The sequence below is a fragment of the Sphaerodactylus townsendi genome, linkage group LG02, assembly GCF_021028975.2.
Source record: "Sphaerodactylus townsendi isolate TG3544 linkage group LG02, MPM_Stown_v2.3, whole genome shotgun sequence".
Classification (NCBI taxonomy): Eukaryota; Metazoa; Chordata; class Lepidosauria; order Squamata; family Sphaerodactylidae; genus Sphaerodactylus; species Sphaerodactylus townsendi.
Genome location: NC_059426.1, coordinates 27,969,420 through 27,992,656, shown reverse-complemented (window position 1 = coordinate 27,992,656; position 23,237 = coordinate 27,969,420). Strand labels below are relative to the sequence as shown.

Genomic DNA, 23,237 nt, shown 5'->3' with positions numbered 1-23,237 from the left:
GCAAAAGGAGCCCTCCCGAGCAAGGGCGGGGCAGAGCCAATGCCGAGCGAGGCCCACTAGCGGCGCCGCCCTCGTCGTCAGAGGCCGCCCGGACAGACTATGTGAGGAGCCGCCAAGCACCGGGTAGGCTCCCCAGCGGCCCCTCCGCACCCCCTCCGCTCACACCGCAGCACTCCGAGGGATGACTCAAATCGTCGAACCCCATGAGCGGGTTGAGACCGGAGTGACTCTGCTTAGGATCGTGTGGTTGCACAATCAGTGTCAGACACACAAGCCCTGGGTGCAAAGAAACAGGGGGGGTGGGGGCATTCACTGGGGGAAAAAATTATTCTTTGCAAGCTTGTTTCCCATTTGTCAAAAGGGGAAACGAGTTCATTTGTAACGATCCCCTCCGGGGATGGGGCGGTATAAAAGCTTAAAAAATAAATAAATAAAAATAAATAAAATTGTACCACTTAAGGGAGCAGCAGTGGCGTAGTGGCTAAGAGCAGGTGATTCCCAGCTCTGCCCCTTGAGCTGTGGAGGCTTATCTGGGGAATTCAGATTAGCCTGTGCACTCCCACACGCGCCAGCTGGGTGACCTTGGGCTACTCACAGTTCTTCAGAGCTCTCTCAGCCCCACCTACCTCACAGGGTGCTTGTTGTGAGGGGGGAAGGGCAAGGAGATTGTCAGCCTCTTTGAGTCTCCTACAGGAGAGAAAGTGGGGGTATAAATCCAAACTCTTCCTCTTCTTCTTAATATTGCTTAATATACCACTTAATATTAGGAATCCAGTTTTTGTAGCCCAAACCCTGGTTATTGTGATTCGGAAAGTGGCACACAAGATATTTCACAATCAGTAGTATACACAGGAGCACCCTGTGCGGTTGTTTTAGCACACTACAATAAATATGAGCATTATTGGTTCGCCCATCATTTCCCTGTCTGTAGAGCATCTCTAAGCTCAGAAGTAAATGATACGTCTACTATGTGAAAGCCATGTTATACTGCCTCTATAATTTCCCTGTGGGAACTCAATTACAAATATTTGGATTGGAACTGTTGAATTCCCATTTTGGGTTAGGAAAATGATGGGAGGGAGGCTGAAGTGTCCTCCTCCCCATGTGTTACAATCCTAACCAGAATGTTATTTACTTCATTTATATCCCAGTTGCTTTCCAACAGAAACCAAAAGTGGCATACAACATCTTCCCTTTCTCCATTTTATCCCTACAACTGCCCTGTGAGATAAGTCACTAACAGTGTCCTTCCATTCCCCCCCTTTCCTGCTTCCTTTCCTAATTTTAGCCCTAATTTTGCCCCCTTTTGCTCGATTTGCCTATTTTCCATCTATTCTAGCATCATTCCCTCTCCACTTTTCTTGCCTTTCCAGCCTGCTTGTTCTGCACCACTAATTTCAAAGTGAAATTGCATCAGCCATTTGGGGAATTTCCTAGGCCCCTTCCGCACTTGCAGAATAATGCACTTTCAATCCACTTTCAATGCATTTCGCAGCTGGATTTTACTGTGCGGAATAGCAAAATCCACGTGCAAACAGTGGTGAAAGTGGATTGAAAGTGCGTTATTCTGCAAGTGCGGAAGGGGCCTAGCTAGACAACCGCAAGTACCTAGGTAACCCAAAATGGCTGAGATCTCCTGAGGTAATTCCTCGGAATCTCAGCATTTTATAATGTTTACATTTACCTTAAGCCCTCCCCCAGGTTTGCAGAAATCTCACCTGTCAGTCCCTTGCCCTGTTGCATGGATTTTTTTTTTTAGACTTGCTTATTAACCCCTGCCCAACCAGAATGCTTCTGGGATTGATATTTTGTGGACACTTTTTTTTTTGCAGAAAATAGTATATCTTACAGGCACAACAAAACAATATTCTAGAAATAACCACCAGGTTATATGGTAGTGAAACCAGCCAAATTCATGCAGCATGTAAGACTACATGGGAGCGTGAGTCATTCCAACATGTCTGCAGGCTCAGAATAGTTGGGGTCCCCGGCTCCACATCAACCAAAATCACTGGTGTCAGAAGACTAATAATGAGGGATGCAGTGAGCAACCAAACTACCACATATTTCATTTTCCATTACTCATTCTGATAACTGGTTCTTCCACCAAACAGCCTGGAACTTCCCCTTCTGAGGTTTTCATATCAGTTGAACTTCCACTTCCATCTGCTGGAAGATGTACAATAAGTTACATAACCTCTGTTACTGTGCTTGCCCCAACCAATAAATGATTTTGTAGAAAAATGTCTCAGATTGTCTCTTCTAAGCTTGAAGACTCAACCAAATTTGTGGTTTAAATAATGCTTCCAAATAATACGAATGGCCCTCTAACATTAACGTCTCTAGGACTGTTTCTGCCAAGGAGTCCAGAGATATAGGGATAGCAACGGATGAGCCAAAAGGCTGCAGTGAGAAGAAATTGGCATGTGGTATGTTCTATGGCCTTCTGACAATTGATTGCTGACATATCCATCCTGCTGTCCAGTGAGTGCCCAGTCTGAGTTGGTAGAGATGGTTTCTGGGTACTGTGCTGGTAGATTGCTATGTTAATGCAGAGACCACCTTATAGAGTCCTGCTCAAAGATCTTTTGGGCACCATGGTCTTTCCCTGGTTATATTGTGCCCAACATGTGAGAAAAGGCATTCAGTGGATTAAATCTTCTGTGTTAAACAGACTGGTGAGCTGGTGAAGGAGCAATACCCTTGACAGACTATTATATGCTCAAAACACGGGTGCTTGTAACACCTACTGTCTGCAGGAGCAGAAGACCAGTTGAAAATGCTCTGCCATCAAAGATATATGAATCCTCCAGGATTATAGAAACCTGGTTGATTCTCCAGTATGATGTAGTGGTTAAGAGCAGGTGGATTCTAATCCAGAGAACCAGGTTTGATTCCTTACTCCTCTACCTGAGTGTCAGTGGCTTGAACCGATGTCTTTCCACACTCTTACATTCCTGCTGGGTGACCTTGAGTCTTTCGGAACTCTCTCAGCTCCACCTACCTCACAAAGTGTCTGTTGTGGGGGGAGGAAGGGAAAGGAGTTTGTAGGCCACCTTGAGTCTTCTTACAGAAGAGAAAAGTGGGGTATAAACCCAAACTACTACTACTACTACTACTACTACTACTACTACTACTACTACTACTACTACTACTACTACTACTTCTACTTCTTCTTCTTCTTCTTCTTCTTCTTCTTCTTCTTCTTCTTCTTCTTCTTCTTCTTCTTCTTCTTCTTCTTCTTCTTCTTCTTCTTCTTCTTCTTCTTCTTCTTCTTCTTCTTCATCATCATCACTCCTGGAATGCCATCCTGGGGCAATAGACAGGGTTTCTCCCCAGCATTTTCCCCCCATCCACATGTAGGAAACTAGCACCAAGGCAGAGAGCTGGAGATCTTATGATAGTTCAGAGATGACTTGAGTAGCATTGGCAGAAAACTCAGCCAGGTCTGACAGGCCAGTATTCACAACTTACTGCAAAGATTATGAAGTGGTGGTGAAAAGTAGCAAAAAAGAATGATTTCTCAGCTGCCATTGTGTCAGTTGAATCACATTCAGTGCAATTGTTTAGTATTTATGTATGTGTTAGATTTGTAGGCCACCCTCCGTGGTCATGACAGTCTCAGAATGGTTAACAACAACATTCACATACCCATAATCAATTCCAATAAAATACAATAAATTAACATAACAATAAAACCTGATGCCTTGACATACACAACCCACAAAGGAGGACAACTAAAACAATGGTGTTCTCCCCATGCCCCACATCGAACAATAATCAATAAAACAGAAGGTGAAGGGAGAGAGGAGATGGAGGCCAGCTAAGTTGGAAAAAATGTTGCAGGCTGAAAATATGTAGTTCCAAATTGATTGGTAACTGGTTATTAGCCTTGATGTTTTTGTGCAATTATTTGCAGATAACATCTCTCAGATCAGCATACAAAGCTGCCTTATACTGAGTCAGACTGTTTGCCCACTCCAGCTATGTCAGACGACTCATCTAATATGTCAACAATCCTATGGGTCCAGGGTCACCAATGTGTATCTGCTTTTACCTTTCCCGTTGCCTACCAAGTGCTTTTAGAAAGTGGAGGGAGCTAGGTGGGGCTTTTGCCCCGCAGGTCTTCTGACTGGCTGTACAAATTAAAAGGCACCCTGTTAAACAGAGCTTCCATCTGAAATGTTGAAGAGGTACTATTACAGCCCACTTTGGGGGCGGGAATGGAGTCCTGGGAGCGGTACATGCCCACGTGGCTTGTTTGCCCACCCTGCCAGCATAAGGGGCACCAACACTGGCAGAGAGACTATTGTAACTCGCTCTACGCGGGCCTTCCCTTGCGGCTGATCCGGAAATTGAAGCTGGTCCAGAATGCTGCGGCCCGTCTTCTCACGGGTGGTTCAGCTAGAGCCCATATTACCCCCGTGTTGTGCCACTTGCACTGGCTCCCAGTGGAATTCCGGATTGTCTTCAAGGTGTTGGTATTGACCTTTAAGGCCCTTTACGGCCTGGGGCCCTCATACCCGCCTTGCTCCATATGTCCCAAGTCAACCTCTCTGTTTGGCAGAGGTGAATTTACTGGTGGTCCCTTGTCCCTCCATGATGCGGCTGGCCTCTACCCGGGCCAGGGCTTTTACGGTCCTGGCTCCTGCCTGGTGGAACGCTCTTCCTCCATCTGTTAGGGCCTTGCGGGACCTTGGGGAGTTCCGCAGGGCCTGTAAAACCGAGCTGTTCCACCGGGCCTTTGGTGAGGCTGGCTGCTGAGTCCACCCTTCTTTGTTGCTCCTTACAGCTTTGTCATCTGCTGATTGAATACTGGCCAGTCCCCTCCCAGGGGGTTAATGCCGGACATCATCTACTTATTTTAATTGTGGAAGATTAGTGCCGCTAGTGTTTTAATGTTTAATTTATTTATTGTTTTAATTGAAACTATTTGATGTATTTAAGTGCTTGATTGTTTTGTGAACCGCCCTGAGCCCTTCGGGGGTAAGGCGGTCTATTAAATTGAATAATAATAATAATAATAATAATAATAATAATAATAATAATAATAAAGATGCCATCTGGTGGGCACTGCACAGTTTCTCAGCAACCAAACCTGGAAGGCTTCTAGCCTGGGAATGCCCCTCTCCTCAGCTGCAGACATGCCACCGGAAAGCGTGGCATGAACCTGTTTCGTCTATGGGGCTATTTGGGCAGCAGGAGGGTTTTTGAATTCTCCTCCTTCCTGTGCTGCCTGAAACCCCTTTGGAGGCGGTGTGGTGCCACCTTTGCCACATCGTCCCTGGCTGCCACAGAGTTCCCCATGCAGTCTGAATTGGGCTTTTAGAGTTATATATAAACTTGCAGTCTGACATTGTGTGGCTGTCTCCACCTCCCGTGGTATCTATGTTGTGAGTGTGCCCTGTGTCAGAATTCCAAAGGTACCCACAGACTCAAAAAGGTTAGGAATCCCTCCGATGAGCTGTAAGAATTTCAAACTGCGGTTTAGAGCCCTATCTTTCCTGGTTGATAAAATCTGCAGAAATAACGGGTTCCTATAATGAATAACATAAGTGCTTCAACTAAAGCTGGAGTCAGGACAGGTATTATTGAAATGTTGATGACACTCAACTCTACATGTCATAACTAAGCTTCCAGATTCTCCCCTCTGTTCTTGGCCAGTGTGTCCGTCTGCTGTAGTCCAGTATCAGGAGCAAGCTCAGGGTAAATCCAAACAAGATGGAGACTGTATTAGTTGGAAAGTCTGGGGGCTGGATGACATGGTATACATACGGTACATAAGAAATGATGTCTGTCTTATCTGAGGTTGTTAAGAGTCTGAGCCTTACAACTAAATGTTATAAGTTTGTGTCAAGAAGTGCTTATATCAGTTTCATCTGGTATACAGTTCGTCCCATATTCAAACACAGTTGAATCAGTCATGCCAATCTTTGCAAGTGTAGTCTACATTAATGCACTCTATATGGGGCTGCCCTTGTAAATTATTCTACTTGGTTCTTATCTGAGGACAGGTGATTGGACATATATTGCTTGCACTGAGAGTATTGCAGTGGTTGTCCATTTGTTTTTGGGTTTTGTTTTTAATATCAGTTCAAAGTGCTGTGTATTTTTTTTTTAAAAGTTAAAGATTGAGGAAAAATAATATGTGAAGAACAAATTAACGTACCATTTAGAGATCTATGATATCTTATGAAAATAGTATCTTATGAATAAGAACATAAGAACTAGCCTGCTGGATCAGACCAGAGTCCATCTAGTCCAGCTCTCTGCTACTCGCAGTGGCCCACCAGGTACCTTTGGAAGCTCACGTGCAGGAGGTGAAAGCAATGGCCTTCTGCTGCTGCTGCTCCTGAGCACCTGGTCTGCTAAGGCATTTGCAATCTGAGATCAAGGAGGATCAAGATTGGTAGCCATAGATCGACTTCTCCTCCATAAATCTGTCCAAGCCCCTTTTAAAGCTATCCAGGTTAGTGGCCATCACCACCTCCTGTGGCAGCATATTCCAAACACCAATCACACGTTGTGTGAAGAAGTGTTTCCTTTTATTAGTCCTAATTCTTCCCCCCAGCATTTTCAATGAATGCCCCCTGGTTCTAGTATTGTGAGAAAGAGAGAAAAATTTCTCTCTGTCAACATTTTCTACCCCGTGCATAATTTTATAGACTTCAATCATATCCCCCCTCAGACGTCTCCTCTCCAAACTAAAGAGTCCCAAACACTGCAGCCTCTCCTCATAAGGAAGGTGCTCCAATCCTTCAATCATCCTCGTGCAAAGGAATAAACAAAGGAAGTATTTAAAAACCTATAATTTATTTTATTAAAACATTTACTTGCAGCCTTTCTGCCTTGCCGAGCTGAAGGGTGGCTTACAATGTAAATAAAACAACAATTATAAAACATAGAAGACCGCCATTTAAAATCTCAGGAGAGTAATGACCATATAATAATAATAAAACTTTTCTATTACCAACCATGGAATAGGAGAGCAAGCATTTTTCAACATAACTATCTTTCTTAGTGGTTTACCTGATGTGTAAAATATTTAAAATTCAGCTGTCTCTTATGTCAGTGGCATACCTTAAAATGATAATTAAGTCTAATAAACTGCCCTTTCTCCCCTGTGGTACTGTTCTGAGCCTGTTTAGACACTCTCTCTCTCTCTCTCTCTCTCTCTTTAAAAAAGAAGCAGTTCCCAGCTGCAAGGCTGCAAGGAACACTTGAGAATGTGTGCAAGTGTGTGGAAAAATGTATTGTCTAATTTGACTTAGTCAGACTCCAAAATATTACAAGTAGGAATGACAAACTGAGAATACCTTGTTGGGCCATTTGCATTTCATTAAAGTCTTGTTTTCCATAACATTTTTTGGGATTTTTAAAGCCAATGAATTAAAAAAAAGATCCAATTAAAAAAGTTGACTACCTCTCATTGATCTATTTAATGGGCAAGTTAAAACTTTACCTGGTTAGCTTAGCTGACAGATTGGTGTAAGTAGAAAGTTTATTAGATTTTAAATTATCAGGTTTTAGGTAAAGTCAGATTTTTGCGGTGAGATTTCATTTTGTTGATGTCTTGTGGTAATTCTGTATACTCTTACATTACAGAATTTAACTTAGCCAATAAAACTTGTTTGAATTATTGGCTTTAAAAAATCCAAACTAAAAAAAAAATGAGAAATGTCTTCTTTGCAGGTTATCTCCCGATCCACTTCTCACCCACCAAGCCTCCAAGTAAAAGCCCTGCATGTTTTGATCATGGCTGCAGAAGCTGTGAAGGTGATTGTTCGGTGCCGCCCTCTAAACGACCGTGAAAAGCAGCTCAGATCCAAGATAGTGCTGACCATGGACAGTGCCCGGAGGCAGTGCAGCTCTTCGGGTCCTCGGGAACCTTTGGCAGCTTGCAGACTAATTCACGTAAACAGTTCACATATATTTCGATGGGGCAGTTTTGACATACGGGACCAGACCACGGAACAGATCTATAACGAAATCGCCTATCCGCTCGTTGAGGTGCGTAAATCTGCAGAAATTCCACAAACCAGCCATGAAAGAAAAGTGTGACTCAAGTGCATCTTGCAGACGGCTTGCTTAGAGCCGAGGTGACTTGCCCCAGGCAAGTGGGTAGCTGTGGGCCAAACCTGATGGGATGCTGGAAGTTTTGTGATTAAAGGGACTAGCTGTTTTATTTTCAAAGCAGTTATCTGGGAGCCAGGGGCATCCATATGGGGTCAAATGTCCCCAGGCTGCGGCCATTTAGTCACGTGGGGGGTAGAAAATCGCCCCCCATACCTCTCCTCCTCCCCCCCCCGCCCCGGTCCTTACACTGACTTCAAGACCTGGTGCAAAAAAAAGGTGTGGGTGGGTGGGTGGCCAGCTAGCCGCCTATATGGGGTGAGGGGGAAGAAAACTCAGATTTAGCACCAGGCTACATTTTCCCTAGATATGCCTCTGCTGGGAGCTGCTGTTTGCGACATTGGAGAAGCAAATACATGGGCATATATCAGTGGTGGTGAACCTATGGCACGGGTGCCAGAGGTGGCACTCAGAGCCCTCTCTGTGGGCACGCACAGAGTCCCCCCCCACACACACATCTAGGCTGGCCTGGGTCCCTGGGCTTGATTATTAGCATTAAACCTAAGACCTCATTTTGGGGAAGCAGTGTAGGTAACCCTGTTAAGTGCTGTTAAACCCCATTGATTTTCATGCAGAGAACTAAAGCGCAATCCTGTACCTGGGAATAAGCTCGGTTGCTGGCAATAGGGCTTGCTTCTGAGTAAACCCTCCTAGGGTCGTGATTTACCCGTTCGAAGAGTTGCATGGTTGCTTCAAAGCAAAGCCACCAACTACCACCAAGCTTACTCCCGAGTAACGCACGCCTCGGAGCCAACCGTTTTTTCTAAACTAAACCCTCAGTATTCAGGTTAAATTGCCATGTTGGCACTTTGCGATAAATAAGTGGGTCTTGGGTTGCCATTTGGGCACTTGGTCTCGAAAAGGTTCGCCATCACTGGCATATATATTTCCCCAGAGGGCCACAAAAACAGCTACCTAGGGCAAGTTCAGTTTAAAGACTTAATCCCCCCTCCCCTCACATTGTGCTCCAAATTAGAAATGAGGTCTCATATAACTAATACTTTTATTAGAAAGAGGCTGGAAGTGGCAGTATGATCTGGCCTAAAACAGGTTTATACCCACTGATTGTAAAAGCTGTAAAAGCTCCAAGGAAGAAACAGGTGCAGTTTCCAGGGGTCAGGGTCCACATTCTCAGTGACCTGCAACAATGGATCCATTTTTTAAAATGTTGGTCGTCTTTGTGCTTCTGCCTTTACTATGTACCTCTGCCCATCTTTGTCTGTTTTTACTACCGCTGTCTTCTCTCTCCAGCCCCCTTTAGTGTCTTCCTTTGTTTCTCTGTCAAGATAATTCTGGCAACACCAGCACAGTTCATTTTAACTCAGGTTGCAATCCAGTTGCAGGTTATAACTCTTTACCTGAGGAAGGCCAGCTGATTGCTTGCAAGATCTTCATAGGGCAAGTACGTTGATCCTGCACTCCATCATGTTATGGCCTCTGATCCCCTAATACTATTCCATCTGCATATCTGGGATTTTCCTATAAACCCAGGCCCTGTTTCCTCATATAATGCAATTTTGAGAGGAATATAACATCAATAGCTGAAATGAGGGTAGTTGTGATTTGCCCTGAAAAGCAGAGGGTTTGATCCAAAGATTTGCATCCATGTAACAAATTGAAGCAAGCACATTTTATCAGCTTCCACCTCTCCAGGAGCCATCTGTCCCCTCCCCAAGGCTACTGTTAAGGGTAAAGCCATAAACAAAAACTCATAAAGCACGGCAAGCTGCAGAGATGATCATGTGTTGGCAGGAATTTATTTATGTGTATTATTTATAGTCTGCCTTTCTCCCTTGGATTCAAGGTGGATTAGACAAAGCCATGAGCCCCTCTCATCCTGTGCCACACAGAATCTTTTTTTGAGGGTCTCTACCTTCAGTAGTGACATTTCACTAGGATGCTGAGGGTGGGGGTGGGGATGTCCATGAAAAATCTTGTTCCCTTCTATACTTTGGGATCACACCCCAGAAATCTAGCCCTGCTGTATATTTAGAACAGCTTGCCAACTATAAGTGTAGATGGGTAATGACCAGAACAAGGTGCAACTCATTCCCTTCAGTCTATCTTCAAGATCGTTTCCTTAACATCCCACGAAGTGAGCGTTGTTGTCGGTACTGTCCCGACACTATGGACTCAATTCCTCATATCCTGCTTTGCTGTTCAAGGTATAATGATATTAGAACCGACCTGGGAGCTTTATTACCTTCAGAATTTATGTTTTTCTCAGACAAACTAAAAATGTCTAAGCTACTGAACAGCTCTACTGTAGAAATTTATCGGAAGCAGTTGCTACGTGTTCTACATGATGTGTAACAATGATCCTGTTGTTGTACCTGGAATGTTCGGTACTTCCAGTTTTATGCCTAATAAAGGTTTTTGGATTGGATTGGATTGGATTGGAAAAATCACTTCCACAAACCTTCTACACTGACAAATCCGGTTCTCAAACATCCCTTGGCATGAGAGACACTGCTCTTTCTGCCCTTCTTATACTGACTCCTAAGACCATATCTTGCTCTTCTGCCCGAAGTACAACAGCTTTAGGCCTGACTTCTCTGCCTTAACCTCAGTTGGGTTCTCAAATCTTTCCATCAACGCAAAGATGACTCTTTTGCTCAACAATCTTCAGGCTGAAATAACTGAACCGTAGCCAAATTTTTACTGCGTGTTTTGAACTAGGTATCCTTGGCTTCTGCTCACATTACCTTTGCTGTTGTTTTTTTTACTGGATTTACTTTTCTATTCTGTTCCTTTGTTGCATATGCCTAATAGAGATCTCTGAATTCTGAATTCACTGACAACTTTGAATCCAGACCACAGTGTTTTAAGTCAGAGTGGAAACTGAGCTGTAACATATGTAAGTCCAAAGTGATCAATATTCTTCATTTTCTCTTTGTTTTTCAGGGTGTTACGGAAGGCTATAATGGTACCATCTTTGCGTATGGGCAGACAGGCAGTGGGAAATCTTTCACGATGCAAGGGATTCTGGATCCCCCTTCGCAGAAGGGCATAATTCCCAGAGCCTTTGAACATTTGTTTGAGAGCGTGCAGGTATAAATTGCACAAGTGATCCTCTGGCTAATATCTTCTCTGTGAAATCAGCTATTTAGGTACAATTCCCTGAACTCTATGGGCTCAATTCAGACATCACATCTAACCGTAGCTTGGAACCCAAACTGTCCTTTGAATCTCCAAACATATATACAAACCATCATTTTAGAATTGCTTGACTGCGTTCATTTTCTATTTGCTTACTATGCCTGCCTCTAGGAGACATGGTAGCCTCTAGAGTGGTGGCCTTCATCAGTTCAAGCATCCTATCAGACCACAGATAGGGCACTTTTGCACCTGCAGAATAATGCACTTTCAATCCACTTTCAATGCACTTTGCAAACAATTGCTAAAGTGCATTGAAAGTGGATTGAAATTGCAAAAGTCCCTTAATACGAACCATAATTTGCAAACCTACTTCAGTCTGTGGTTGCTGATTCTGCTTTGGTGGCCTAAATCAATGCATCGTGATTTGTCAATTCAGACTTGGGGCTAAGCTATTCTGTGTCTGAATTCAGCCTCTGTGTCTCATCTGCAAACAGGAAACAAAGAAAGAAGTGACATGAAAAGCAATCAGTAACTGTCAGGTAAATCAGATGTTCTTTATATGTGGTTAGAACTTCGTGAAAGCCTTCCGATTGATGTTATGTGGATCTCATAATTCCTTTATCATCCCCTGCCAGCATGATGCTGGCAAGGGATGATGGGAACTGTAGTCCATAACATCTGGAGGGCCACGAGTTTGACACCTGTGTTCTTTACCCTTCTCTCTCTCTCCTTGGGTAAAATGATCTTACAGACAATAGTTGACTGGCTGCTATCTGGTGGATAGCATTCTTAATTCCCCAGGGAAAGACAGTGACTGATGACTTTCCCAAGACCATGAACACGAATGGATGCTCCAAGAATCCTTTTGATTTGTATAGGCTGGGATTGTCAGATTACAGCTTTCAAATTAATGGTGTGGTATTAGGAAGCTTGCTCTACTACATAGAAAGACTTGGGAGATTCCATGCAATGTTATTTTGGTATGAAGAACAGCAGCAGGTAGCTCTTGAGGAGAGAAGAGGCCCCAACAGTGAGGCAAGGTGAGGCAGCTCATTTTGGGCATTGTTAGAGGCAGTCAGGTGGGAAACTGAGAGCTGTGATCCAACACATTAGGCAGAACCACCAGGCAGGTCTTTTTCCACATCTCGTTGAAATGAGCTGGCACATGACCATACTTTTTGTGCAACTTCTTTTCATTCTAGTGGGGTTTACACAGGATAACATCCTGGGTAGATTTGCCCACATTAGTTTGTGGGAGGAGCCCCACGGCTTGTTATTATTGCATGTGCCAGTAAATCTCTCTGGAGCAGCTGTAGGTGATGGTCGTGAGACGACCTCATTTTATTCTCATAATGGTGAGTTGGGTGGAAAGGCACTGATGAGCCAGTGCTCTTTGGGACTGAGTGTGTCTCTAGGTAGTGGTTTTAATCAGATAAAGAGCGGACCACACTTATCAGGCACCCTGCCAGCATGGTCAATTGGCCATGCTGGCAGGGGCTGATGGGAATTGTAGTCCATGAACATCTGGAGTGCCAAAGGTTCGCCACCACGGCTCTAGGGTCTTTGTGGTCCACATTCAACACTCTTGTCTAGAATGCCACATGAATTCTCCATTTAGACCTGGATGTTTTTGGGCTGACCGTGCATGAAAGTTCTCTCCGAGCAAGATGTTATGTAAAAGCCTACATATAGATGACTAATGATGAGGCCACTACAAGCTTCATTCCTAACTGTTGCTCTGAGTTGAGGGCCTACTTGTCACTAAGATGGCTGTTCCTCATAAGGTCACTATAAGTCAGCTGTGATTTGACGGCACAGAAAAACACATGGAAAATTAGCATATCAGGGAGAATCCTGTTCCCCAACAAACTAATTTTCCGAATGGGTGCATATTTTTCTTATTTATGATGAAAGTGAGTTTAATCATGTGACCTTCCTCCACTATCAATCTGAAGCAGTGCAGTGTAGACACAAAGGGTTGGATATTGTGGATTCATCCCACTATTCAAGGTGCCTTTCTCTGGCAGAAAGAACATTCCCCTGGTGTAACATTGCATTATGAGACGTCTTAGTCCACTATGGAATGGGCATGTCACGGGTTGACTGTCAAGGACGGGCAGAAGACAGGGTGCAGCTGATAGATATTTACTGCAGGTTAAACACAGGTCAGAAATGTCTCTTAAGGCACCTGACAAGGCGCTGGTTAGAGTTCAGTCTGAGAATCAGTAAGCAAGCTCACCAGTCTACCAGGTCGTCACAATCCAAAACACAAATCCAAAAGCAGGTCCAGGGGGCAAAGTCCAAGGGTCGTTACTGGAAAGCAGGCTTTTCTGAGCAATTCACGGAAAGGAAGCATAAGCATAAGCATTTGTTGTCATTGTGCACGCACAACAAAAATTTACAGCAGCATTCCTCGATGCACACAATTCCAGACTCATACCCCATCCTCACTTTCCCCTTCCTCCACCCATCACTACACAGCCCCAAACACATCAACATGAAGCCCCGGAGTTCAGCATCGCCACAGCTCTAGAGTAGAAGCTGTCTCTAAGGCTAAGCAGAGTTGCCGTCAAGGTGACGAATTGTTTCACACCGGCTGTGAGCTGTCTCTTATCAGGGTGAGGGCGGAAATGCTGTAGGTATGTTTCTGCAGGGAGCTGATCCTGCTAGTAACTTACAAATGCCGAGCAGCCAGTCGAGCTGATCGTCTACGCTCAGCTAATTCAAGGCGTAACCATTGGCGATGCTGCTCTAAAGGGGTGGGTGGACCGGGAGGACTGTTTGCTTGGGGTGCTGAGGGTGGACTCTGGGAAAGTCCTAATTTCAAGGGCCCCACAGAGGACTCTGGATCAACAGCTGGTTCATCTGCTTCTGATGAACAGCTGCTCTCACACCTCCACTCCTGAAACATCCATTCGCTGTCAGTGGGGGGATTAACAGGGGTGTGTGGCAGGCTGCTTTCATCTTCGCTGTGCAATGCAGAGGGAGAACCGATCATAGCGCTGCACTTATTAGCAAAATGGGCTTGTGGGATCCAACCCAAGTTACTCACCATAATGAGAACTAGGGACATGGGAGCCTCTGATATAAGAAATATAGTCCAGACAAGCTTAGCAGATATAACTGACCTTAATATAACGAAATCTGATTATTATTTTTTTGGTTTTGTACAGTGCGCAGAAAACGCTAAGTTCTTGATAAGGGCTTCTTATCTGGAAATCTATAATGAAGACATCAGAGACCTCCTTGGTGTGGACACCAAACAAAAACTAGAGGTGATGACTACACACACACGCGCGCACACGCACACACACACACGAAAGCAGAGTTCTGAAAGGTCACCATGATCAAAATGAGTTCAGTCTGGAAAGTGCATTATGCAAAGGATACTGAGCTACTGCTAACATTTAGCATTGTGGGTGTAAAACTATTATGCCCCTTATGTTCTCAGAACATACGATTCACGACCTTATCAGCCCCTGCCAGCATGGCCAATTGGCCATGCTGGCAGGGGCTGATGGGAATCGTAGTCCATGAACATCTGGGGCACCAGAGTTAGACACCCCTGATCTAGCTGAATAAAGTAACTTACAAAATCTAGTCCTCCCCACCCTACTAGCCCCTCTTTGTTAGCATCAGAGCATAGCTCTTCCTGACCCCTAGCCATAAGAGTGACAGCCCTCCTACACACTGGTAACATTATTGCAAAACATACCATTGCTGTTTCTAGTGGTGGATGAATATTCATTGCAAAATAAAATGCCACCAGAGTAGATACCGATGTAATTATTGTGGGAGAAGCTACAAAAATATGTCTAATTCAGTGAGACAGACAGGATATTGACTCCCCCCACTCTTTTCTTCCCAAGGATGACCCGGAGACACTTCCCACATCGTTCTCTCTTTCTCTATTTTATCCTCACAACAGCAACCCTGTGAGGTAGGTCAGGCTGAGAGAGAAAGAGGGACTGACCTGAAGTCACCCATGGAGCTTCCATGGCAGAGTGGGGACTGCAAACTTGGGTTTCCCAGATCCCAATCCAACCCTGTAGTGCAGCACTTGAATTTCTAGTAGTTTCCTTCCTCAGATACTTGCAGGGAGGGGATCTATATTGTAACTCTTGTCACAATGGTTCTCCTTGTAGCTGAAAGAGCACCCGGAGAAAGGAATCTACGTGAAGGGCCTGTCTCTGCATACAGTGCACAGCATGGTCCAGTGCGAGCGCATTATGGAGACCGGCTTGAAAAACCGTGCTGTGGGCTACACCCTGATGAACAAGGACTCCTCTCGCTCCCACTCCATCTTCACTATCACCATGGAGATCTACACTGTAGGTAGGTGCTGGAATGTTGCTTGGCTGAGCCAGATGGAGTGAGCTGGGGGGTTGTGGAGGGGTAGAGCATAATGCCAACTCCTGTTTGTCATGAATTCATAAAAGAGAATTGGGTCTGCAAGGCTAGATATTGCAGATTACTGGCATTCACTATAAGAGCCTTATAGTTCTCAGGTCTGGGGGCACTTTCACACATGCGGAATAATGCACTTTCAATCCACTTTCCATGCACTTTGCAGCTGGATTTTACTGTGCAAAATAGCAAAATCCACTTGCAAACAATTGTGAAAGTGCATTGAAATCGTATTATTCTGCATGTACGAAAGTGCCCTGAGACAGACAGGATAGCAGTGATCTGTGATCAGATGTCCAGTTGTCCCTCCGTGAGCACTTTCCCACATGCAGAATAATGCACTTTCAATCCACTTTCTCAATTGTTTGCAAGTGGATTTTGCAGAGGTCCCCAACTCTGGAGAGGTAAGAGAATTGGTGTTAATGGCCAAACCAAGAACCCATTGCCGCAGTATGCCTGCCCATGATGAGCCTCAGCATTGTACCAGTTAATCTACCAGGTGGGGAAATCTGTTATGTTGAGACTTTTTGGATTTTATCCCCACAAAATAAGCAGATACTAAGAAATACACTGGCTGGAACTCCTCTGAAAGCCCCATCATGGATTCAGGAGCTTCCAGGGTTCAACACAGACTTGTTTTCTTGCAGACGAGAGAGGAAAAGATCACCTGCGGGCCGCCAAGCTCAACTTGGTGGACTTGGCTGGAAGTGAGAGGCAGTCTAAAACAGGAGCCGTTGGAGAACGCCTCAAAGAGGCCACCAAAATCAACTTGTCTCTGTCTGCTCTCAGCAACGTCATATCGGCCCTGACTGACTCCAGGTGTACGCACATCCCTTACCGGGACTCCAAACTGACCCGAGTGCTACAGGACTCTTTGGGAGGCAACACCAAGACCCTGATGGTGGCCTGCCTGTCTCCTGCAGACAACAATTATGATGAGACCCTCAGCACTTTGCGCTACGCCCACCGAGCCAAGAACATCCAGAACAAACCTCACATCAACGAGGACCCTAAAGACGCTCTGCTGCGGGAGTACCAGGAGGAGATCAAGAAACTGAAGGCTATTTTGGCTCAGCAGAGCAACACAGGTAATTTTCAGGGTAGGGTCCTTTGCATGTGCATGAGGTAGAATCATTTATTTCCATGGTTTCAACTCCATCACTCAGCTAGAGGCTCTCGAGGGGTGACGTGCAGTAGTACCTGGTGGAATGAGCTCCCAGCTGAGATCAGGGCCCTGCAGGACATCAGTGAGTTCCGCAGGGCCTGTAAGACCGAGCTCTTCCGCCAGGATTTTATATCTTGCCAGTCGGCCTGATGAAACCTCGTGATCTCTCATGGGTGCCTATTAAGGGGTTTTATTGCCATCTGTTTATTTATTGTTCTATTGGTTGAAGTTTTAATTGATATAGTTGCTGTTTTACTGGTTTTATACTGCATTGTTTTATTCTGTTATACTGATGTTTACCACCCTGAGCCCTACTGGGGAGGGCGGAATATGAATCGAATGAATGAATGAATGAATGAATGAATGAATGAATGAATGAATGAATGAATGAATGAATGAATGAATGAATGAATGAATGAATGAATGAATGAATGAATGAATGAATGACAGTTTTTTTTGTAAAGCCACAAAAACAGTCGTAGTTAAAGAACAGCATTAAAACAGAAACATGCAGGGCACTTTCACGCATGCAGAATAATGCACTTTCAATCCACTTTCAATCCACTTTGAAACTGATTTTACTGTGCGAAACAGCAAAATACACTTGCAAACAATTGTGAAAGTGGATTGGAAGTGCATTATTCAGCATGTGCGAAAGTGCTCACAGAATCAACAGACTTAAACTCACTTTCTTCCTGATTGTGCTGCCCAAAGCAGTTCCTTGGCTGGCTGAGCTGGAGAAACCAGCCCTGCATTGGTGTTACCTCCTGTTCTTTGGTTGTCTGGTGGGAGGAGGAGAAGGTGGTGGCAAATAACTGAGACCAAACAAAGGAGGTACCTCAAGGCACTTTCCTTCCCTTCTCCTTCATCTGTCCCATTTCTGCAACTCTGGCCTCCTTCTCCTGTTGTTGAGGGTACAACAGTGTGCCTGTGATTGAAGTGGTACCTCTCAGGCAACTGCCCGTGGGGTGCTTCATTCCCAAAGAGGCGAGTCTAAGCAGCACCAGTCGGGCTTCTGGACAGCATCTGTAGCTTACTCTATAGCTCGCCATTCACAGTGCTGTGACCTGTCAATTATTCTCCTGATCACCATGAAGCTGATCTGTGGAGGTCAGTATTGTCTGCTCGGACGGGCAGCGGCTCTCAAGTAGAGCTCGTTCAAGTCATCTGCCACCTGATTCTTTTAACTGGAGATGCCAAGGATGGAAACCAGGAGCTTCAGCGTGCCAAGCAGATGCTCTAGTGTGGAGTTATTGCCTATCCTACAAATCAAGCCATGCCTTTATTAGTCTAGTACAGCATTTCCCCTGCAATTTCGTTAGAAGAAATTGTGGTTTCCTCACCACGTTTGTGCAAGTCGGGAGAATATCTTCTTCTTGCGAGAACTGCATCACCAGCATGCTTTCCTCATGGCTCAAGAAATAATTTTTAAAATTATCTAGTTAAGCTTTTTGGTTTAGCCGGCATGGTGTAGTGGTTAAGAGCAGGTGCACTCTAATCTGGAGAACCGGGTTTGATTCCCTACTCTGCCACTTGAGCGGTGGAAGCTTATCTGAGGAACTAGATTAGCCTGTGCACTCCAACACATGTCAGCTGGGTGACCTTGGACTAGTCACAGTTTTTTGGAGCTCACTCAGCCCCACCTACCTCACAGGGTGTTTGTTGTTGGGGAAGGGGGAGGGAAAGGAGATTGTAAGCCCCTTTGAGTCTCTTTATGGGAGAGAAAGGAGGCATATAAATCCAAACTCCTCCTCCTCCCCCTCCTCCTCCTCTTATCCTCCTCCTTCTATTATATTTGAACCAAGTAATTTAAATGCAACCAGTTTAGGAAAGGGTTAGTTGGGCGGCTTTCCTGCCAGCTTCCAAAACACCTGAGGACTGCAGTCTTTAAAGCTATGCCTTCTCTCTCTCTCCTTAGCAGGGTTGCTTCACCTGCTACCTTCTAACACTGCTCAGCCTGAGAGGAAAGCAGACCTCCCTTCTGAAGCCCAGGCAGATACTGAAAAAGAGAAGGAGCTAATTCGAGAAGTAAGTTGGCCCAAATCTCTGCCTCCAGGAATCCTTTGCAAAGTTCCTGGCACAGGCTCGCCTGTCAGCTAATTGCCAACGCAGTCCAGTTGGGTAGCTGAGCCTCGTCTTCTCTGTTTCTTGGGCACAAAGCACAGGGCAGGTGGCTTGCTGAGATCTGTAGCACATCCTGAGATCTGTAGCACATCCTGTTTGACTGTGAAAAACTACTATATGTGAAGTGTCTTCCTTGCTTTCCTTTTGACTATTCATGCCATGGGCGTGTGTGTCTGTTTTTTTTTAATCTCTAGCCTGTTAGATTTTCAGTGTGATATTATTTCTCTCTCCTCCACTTTTTCTCAATATGTGTTTATCATACTTACGTTGGCTGACCTTGATTACCCAGGTTAGGTTGATCTCATCAGGGTTAGCCTGGGTTAGGACTTGGATGGGAGACCACCAAGGAGGTCCAAGGTCATCATGCAGAGCCAAACCATGGCAAACCACATCTGCTGTGATATTGCCATAAGTACAGTGTGAGGATGGCCCTTCCCATCACCTTATTACTGGCTGCTTCTCAGTTTCTCTCTCCCGTAGAAACAGAGAGGAAGTTTCCCACAACGTGAAAGGAAGTAAAATGGTGTAAACCTTATAATGAAGGTGTCAGGTGGGGACAGTCTTATGGAAGAATAGCTTCTTCCTGGGCAGGGACGTAGGTATAGAATTTTTATGGGGGGGTTAGGGGGTGGGACTCAGGGGTGGGGCCACCCCACCCACTCCTGGGGGCATGGCCACACCTCCTCAAGGCCCACCTCTCAGCTCTGCCCCTGCCTGGCTCCGCCCCTGCTCCATCCACCCACCCACTGGCTGGGCTCCCAGCCAGCAGTCCCTTCTGCCCTCCGCTCCGGGGAGGCCACAAGCGACTGTTGTCCCCGGCCTCAGAGCAGGCAAACTGGAGCCCAGGGACAAAAACTGAGTTTGGTGCCCGCCCCTCATACGGATGGCAACTCTTCCCCACCATGACCAAACAATGATTTTTTGCACCAGCTCACAAAACACCTCCCACCCCCAGCAAAACATACATGGCTCTCTCTCCACCAACTCTCCTTCCTAATTTTGTCCTCACACCAACTCTATGAGGTGGGTTGTTAGCCTGAGAAACAGCTCCAAGCCAGTGCAAGTGGGTATTAAGCATGTAAATCTCTCACAATTCACCCCCAGCAAAACATTTACCAAACAAATGTCAGCGTCATCTCTCACAAAACAGCTCCAGTGGAATCCACTCCCAAACAGCATCACTCTCAATGGTGTTTAAACTAGGGAGCCCAGATTCTTCTTTTAAATCCACCTCAAAGTGAGAATCTGGGGTCCCCAGTTAAAACAACATTGAAAGTGATGCTGTTTTGGGGTGGATTTTCCCCCACCCTGAAACAGCATCACTTTCAATGTTTAAAATGGGGACCTCAGATTCTCCCTTTAAGTCCATGCCAAAGGGGGTGGATTTAAAAAGAGAATCTGGGGAAATTTGGAATGTGCCTGCTATCAGGGGTGCAATTGTTAAGCTAGCAGCACCAAACTTTCAGGGTATCTTTAGGAGACTCTCCTGATGATACCAACCAGGTTTGGTGAAGTTTGGCTCAGGGGATCCAAAGTTATGGACCCTCAAAGGTGTAGCCCCCATCTTCTATTAGCTCCCATTGGAAACAATGGGGCAGTGGTTCTCAACCTTTCTAATGCCGCGACCCTTTAATACAGTTCCTCATGTTGTGGTGACCCCCAACCCTAACATTTATCCATTTTACAGATGGGGAACACTGATGCAGATATGATATATAGACCTACTCCCCAAGTTCCTCAGCTGATTTCCTTGAACTTTTTCAGGAATATGAGAAGAAACTGGGCAAGCTGAAAGCTGATTATGAAGCTGAGCAGAAGTCTCGCATCCAGCTGGAGGAAGACATCAGGGCTTTGAAGATTGCTTGTGATCACCAGTTGACTGCTTTAGAAGAGCGGAAGGAAGCAGGTACGGGTGAAGCAATCCATACCAGATCCTATGGGTATTTACTCTTATGTATGTGCCAGAATTCCCCAGAAGCACAGAAAAATTATGATCATGGTGTTGGGCAAAAATTTGGCTCTGAGATTCTTGAGCCTCGAGAAGTCTGAGACTAGAATTGCTGCTGGCCCCTGTCCAGACATAAATATATATACTTTTTTTGGGTGGGAGGGGGGGGATATGTGTTAACCTTGGGGTTTTTTTAGCAGAGATAATTCACAGCTGTGATCATGTACTGTGGGTGGAGTCTTTATATGTAGATGTTACAACTGTGCAAAATGGACTGCTCTTTGCAAATCTGCAATAGCCACTGCCTTTCTTTGCTATGTTAGGTGCAGAACCATAATCCTTGGTCTCCTGTGTGCCTGTGAATTGAAACTGGTCATTGGGTGGGGGAGAGCAGCAAGCACCTTATAGCAAGAGAATTGTTTCCCTGGTGTAAGGGGACCAAATCAGAGCACCAATAAATGCAGAAGATTCTTGCATTAAACAGCCAGAAGGATCAGACTGCAAACAAGATTCAAGGCTGAGCAAAGATCTGAGTCTGGATCTCAACAACCAGCTCTGTACCTGATCTAGCACGAGATTAGTCTTGGTATTTTTCTGATCCGTGATAAAAAAAGCTGGTAGCTCCATTGTTGTTTCCACCTGGAGGTTTTGCTGTGATTTAGCATCCATGTTAGAGCAGAGGGATTTGGGGTGGGGTGGGGGTGGAGGACATTCTGTTGGGTATATTTTGTTCATATATGTTTTTTTATTGTTTTATCGCTGCTTTTAAAGGTCTAGCCATCTTATGTTATACTATGTTTGTTGTTGTACACCGCCCGGAGCCCCCTGGGGATGGGGCGGTATAAAAGTCTAATAAATAAATAAATAAATAAATAAAATATAGCAGAGTTTTGACCAGTCATAGAAGCATGATATTGAGTGCAAGAAATCAATCCTCCCAAGAAGCATAATGCAAAAAATAAAAAATAAACTTGCATTTTTTTTCAAGTGGATTCTGTTCACATTCTTGTTCCAGATAGAAAGAAACCTTCTCTAAAGAAATTGCATAGCAAGTCAGAACATTTTGAAAAGGTTTTCAGCAAAATAATTGCTAAAATTGAGGATACATTTATAACGTTTCCAGGCTGGAAATAAAACATATTTGGGGTAAAAACTATGCAGAACTCCTCGGAGGAAACCTTATATTTCCTGCCTCAAAATATTTTATTTTGGTTGTGTAGAAAGGACCTAAATTTTATCTTTTTGCTTCTTAAGTTCTCTTGGATTATACATTGCTTTCATGCCCTCTTTTTTGCCAAGTTTACACTTCTTGTTTTTCTGGTTGAAGTTTTAAAAAAGGAATACTTTTTGTTTATTGATGTTTTGAATTGCTTGATGATGATGATGATGATGATGATGATGATGATGATGATGATGATGATGATGATGATGATGATGATGATGATGATGATGATGATGATGATGATGATGATGTCTTATGCTGGTAGCTGCCTTGGACAGGTTTTGGAGAGTGTAAGATACACATTTTGAAATGACTACCTCAGCAAACACACCTATGTAGGGCGGGAAGATATGCCTGAAGACATGCAATTTTGTTTTTTCCTGGATGCTGAGGTCCATTCTATAGAACAGGGGACTGCAACCTGTGGCTCTCCAGAAGTTCATGGACTATAATTCCCATCAGCCCTGTGTTGACAGCACTGGAAGCAAAACCATTTTGAAGCCATTTTCATCTTTCTGTCTGACTATTGTCTGTCTCTAGCCTTGCAGAGACACTGACTTTAAAGTTTCTATGACATTTTCCCTTCCTTTTCTCTAGGAACCACACAGCCAGTTGAAACTCCTCCTGAGCAAGTTCCCCAGGGCCCTGCTTTAGAGACTGAAGTGTCGATCAAGGTATCTCAAAAGGATGAGTTTCTTTCTGAAGGTTAAATACATGTTGCATTACACACAAATTCTTTTTTTTTAGTTGCAAAATGACATGGAATGGGTGGAGCTGTCCCTCTCCATCAGGAGGGCTACATGATATGTGCAATTTACAATCACATGTCCCTCTGTCATGGGATCCCAGTTGGGTGAAACACTGTCTGCTGCTGCTGTTGTGTCTGCTTCCCCCTTCTGGAATTCATCAACATAAAACAATATTGGTTGCAAAAGTAATCTGAATTAAGTGAAGGCATCGGAAACCCTAAGGGCTGGAAGTAGTTCCACACATTTTAAGGCCTTTGTGTGTATAAAATTCTGTCGATTCGCAACTGACTGACGGCAACCCAGGGGTTTTTTCAAGACATAACAACCCTGCTATTCCTGGATGGTCTCCCAGGACTGACCCTGCTTAGCTTCTGAGATCTGATGAGATCA

The 23,237-nt window shown here is 44.7% G+C and overlaps 1 protein-coding gene across 1 annotated transcript; it reads left to right on the top strand.

Moving 5' to 3' along the window:
* The first annotated feature begins 2 nt into the window (after positions 1-2).
* Positions 3-22,808, top strand: KIF17 (kinesin family member 17). The gene is made up of 9 exons (XM_048484472.1): positions 3-123; positions 7,693-8,010; positions 11,038-11,184; positions 14,406-14,507; positions 15,378-15,567; positions 16,287-16,727; positions 18,723-18,832; positions 20,693-20,834; positions 22,696-22,808. Exons 2-9 carry the CDS (start codon positions 7,756-7,758, stop codon positions 22,806-22,808), a joined length of 1,500 nt encoding a protein of 499 aa, XP_048340429.1. The 5' UTR covers positions 3-123; positions 7,693-7,755.
* Positions 22,809-23,237: the final 429 nt, after the last annotated feature.

Coding starts and splice junctions, on each gene's coding strand:
- KIF17 (XM_048484472.1), top strand. CDS start 7,756: ATGGCTGCAGAAGCTGTGAAGGTGATTGTTCGGTGCCGCCCTCTAAAC. Junction 14,508..15,377: donor ACACCAAACAAAAACTAGAG/GTGATGACTACA, acceptor TTCTCCTTGTAG/CTGAAAGAGCACCCGGAGAA. Junction 15,568..16,286: donor CATGGAGATCTACACTGTAG/GTAGGTGCTGGA, acceptor GTTTTCTTGCAG/ACGAGAGAGGAAAAGATCAC.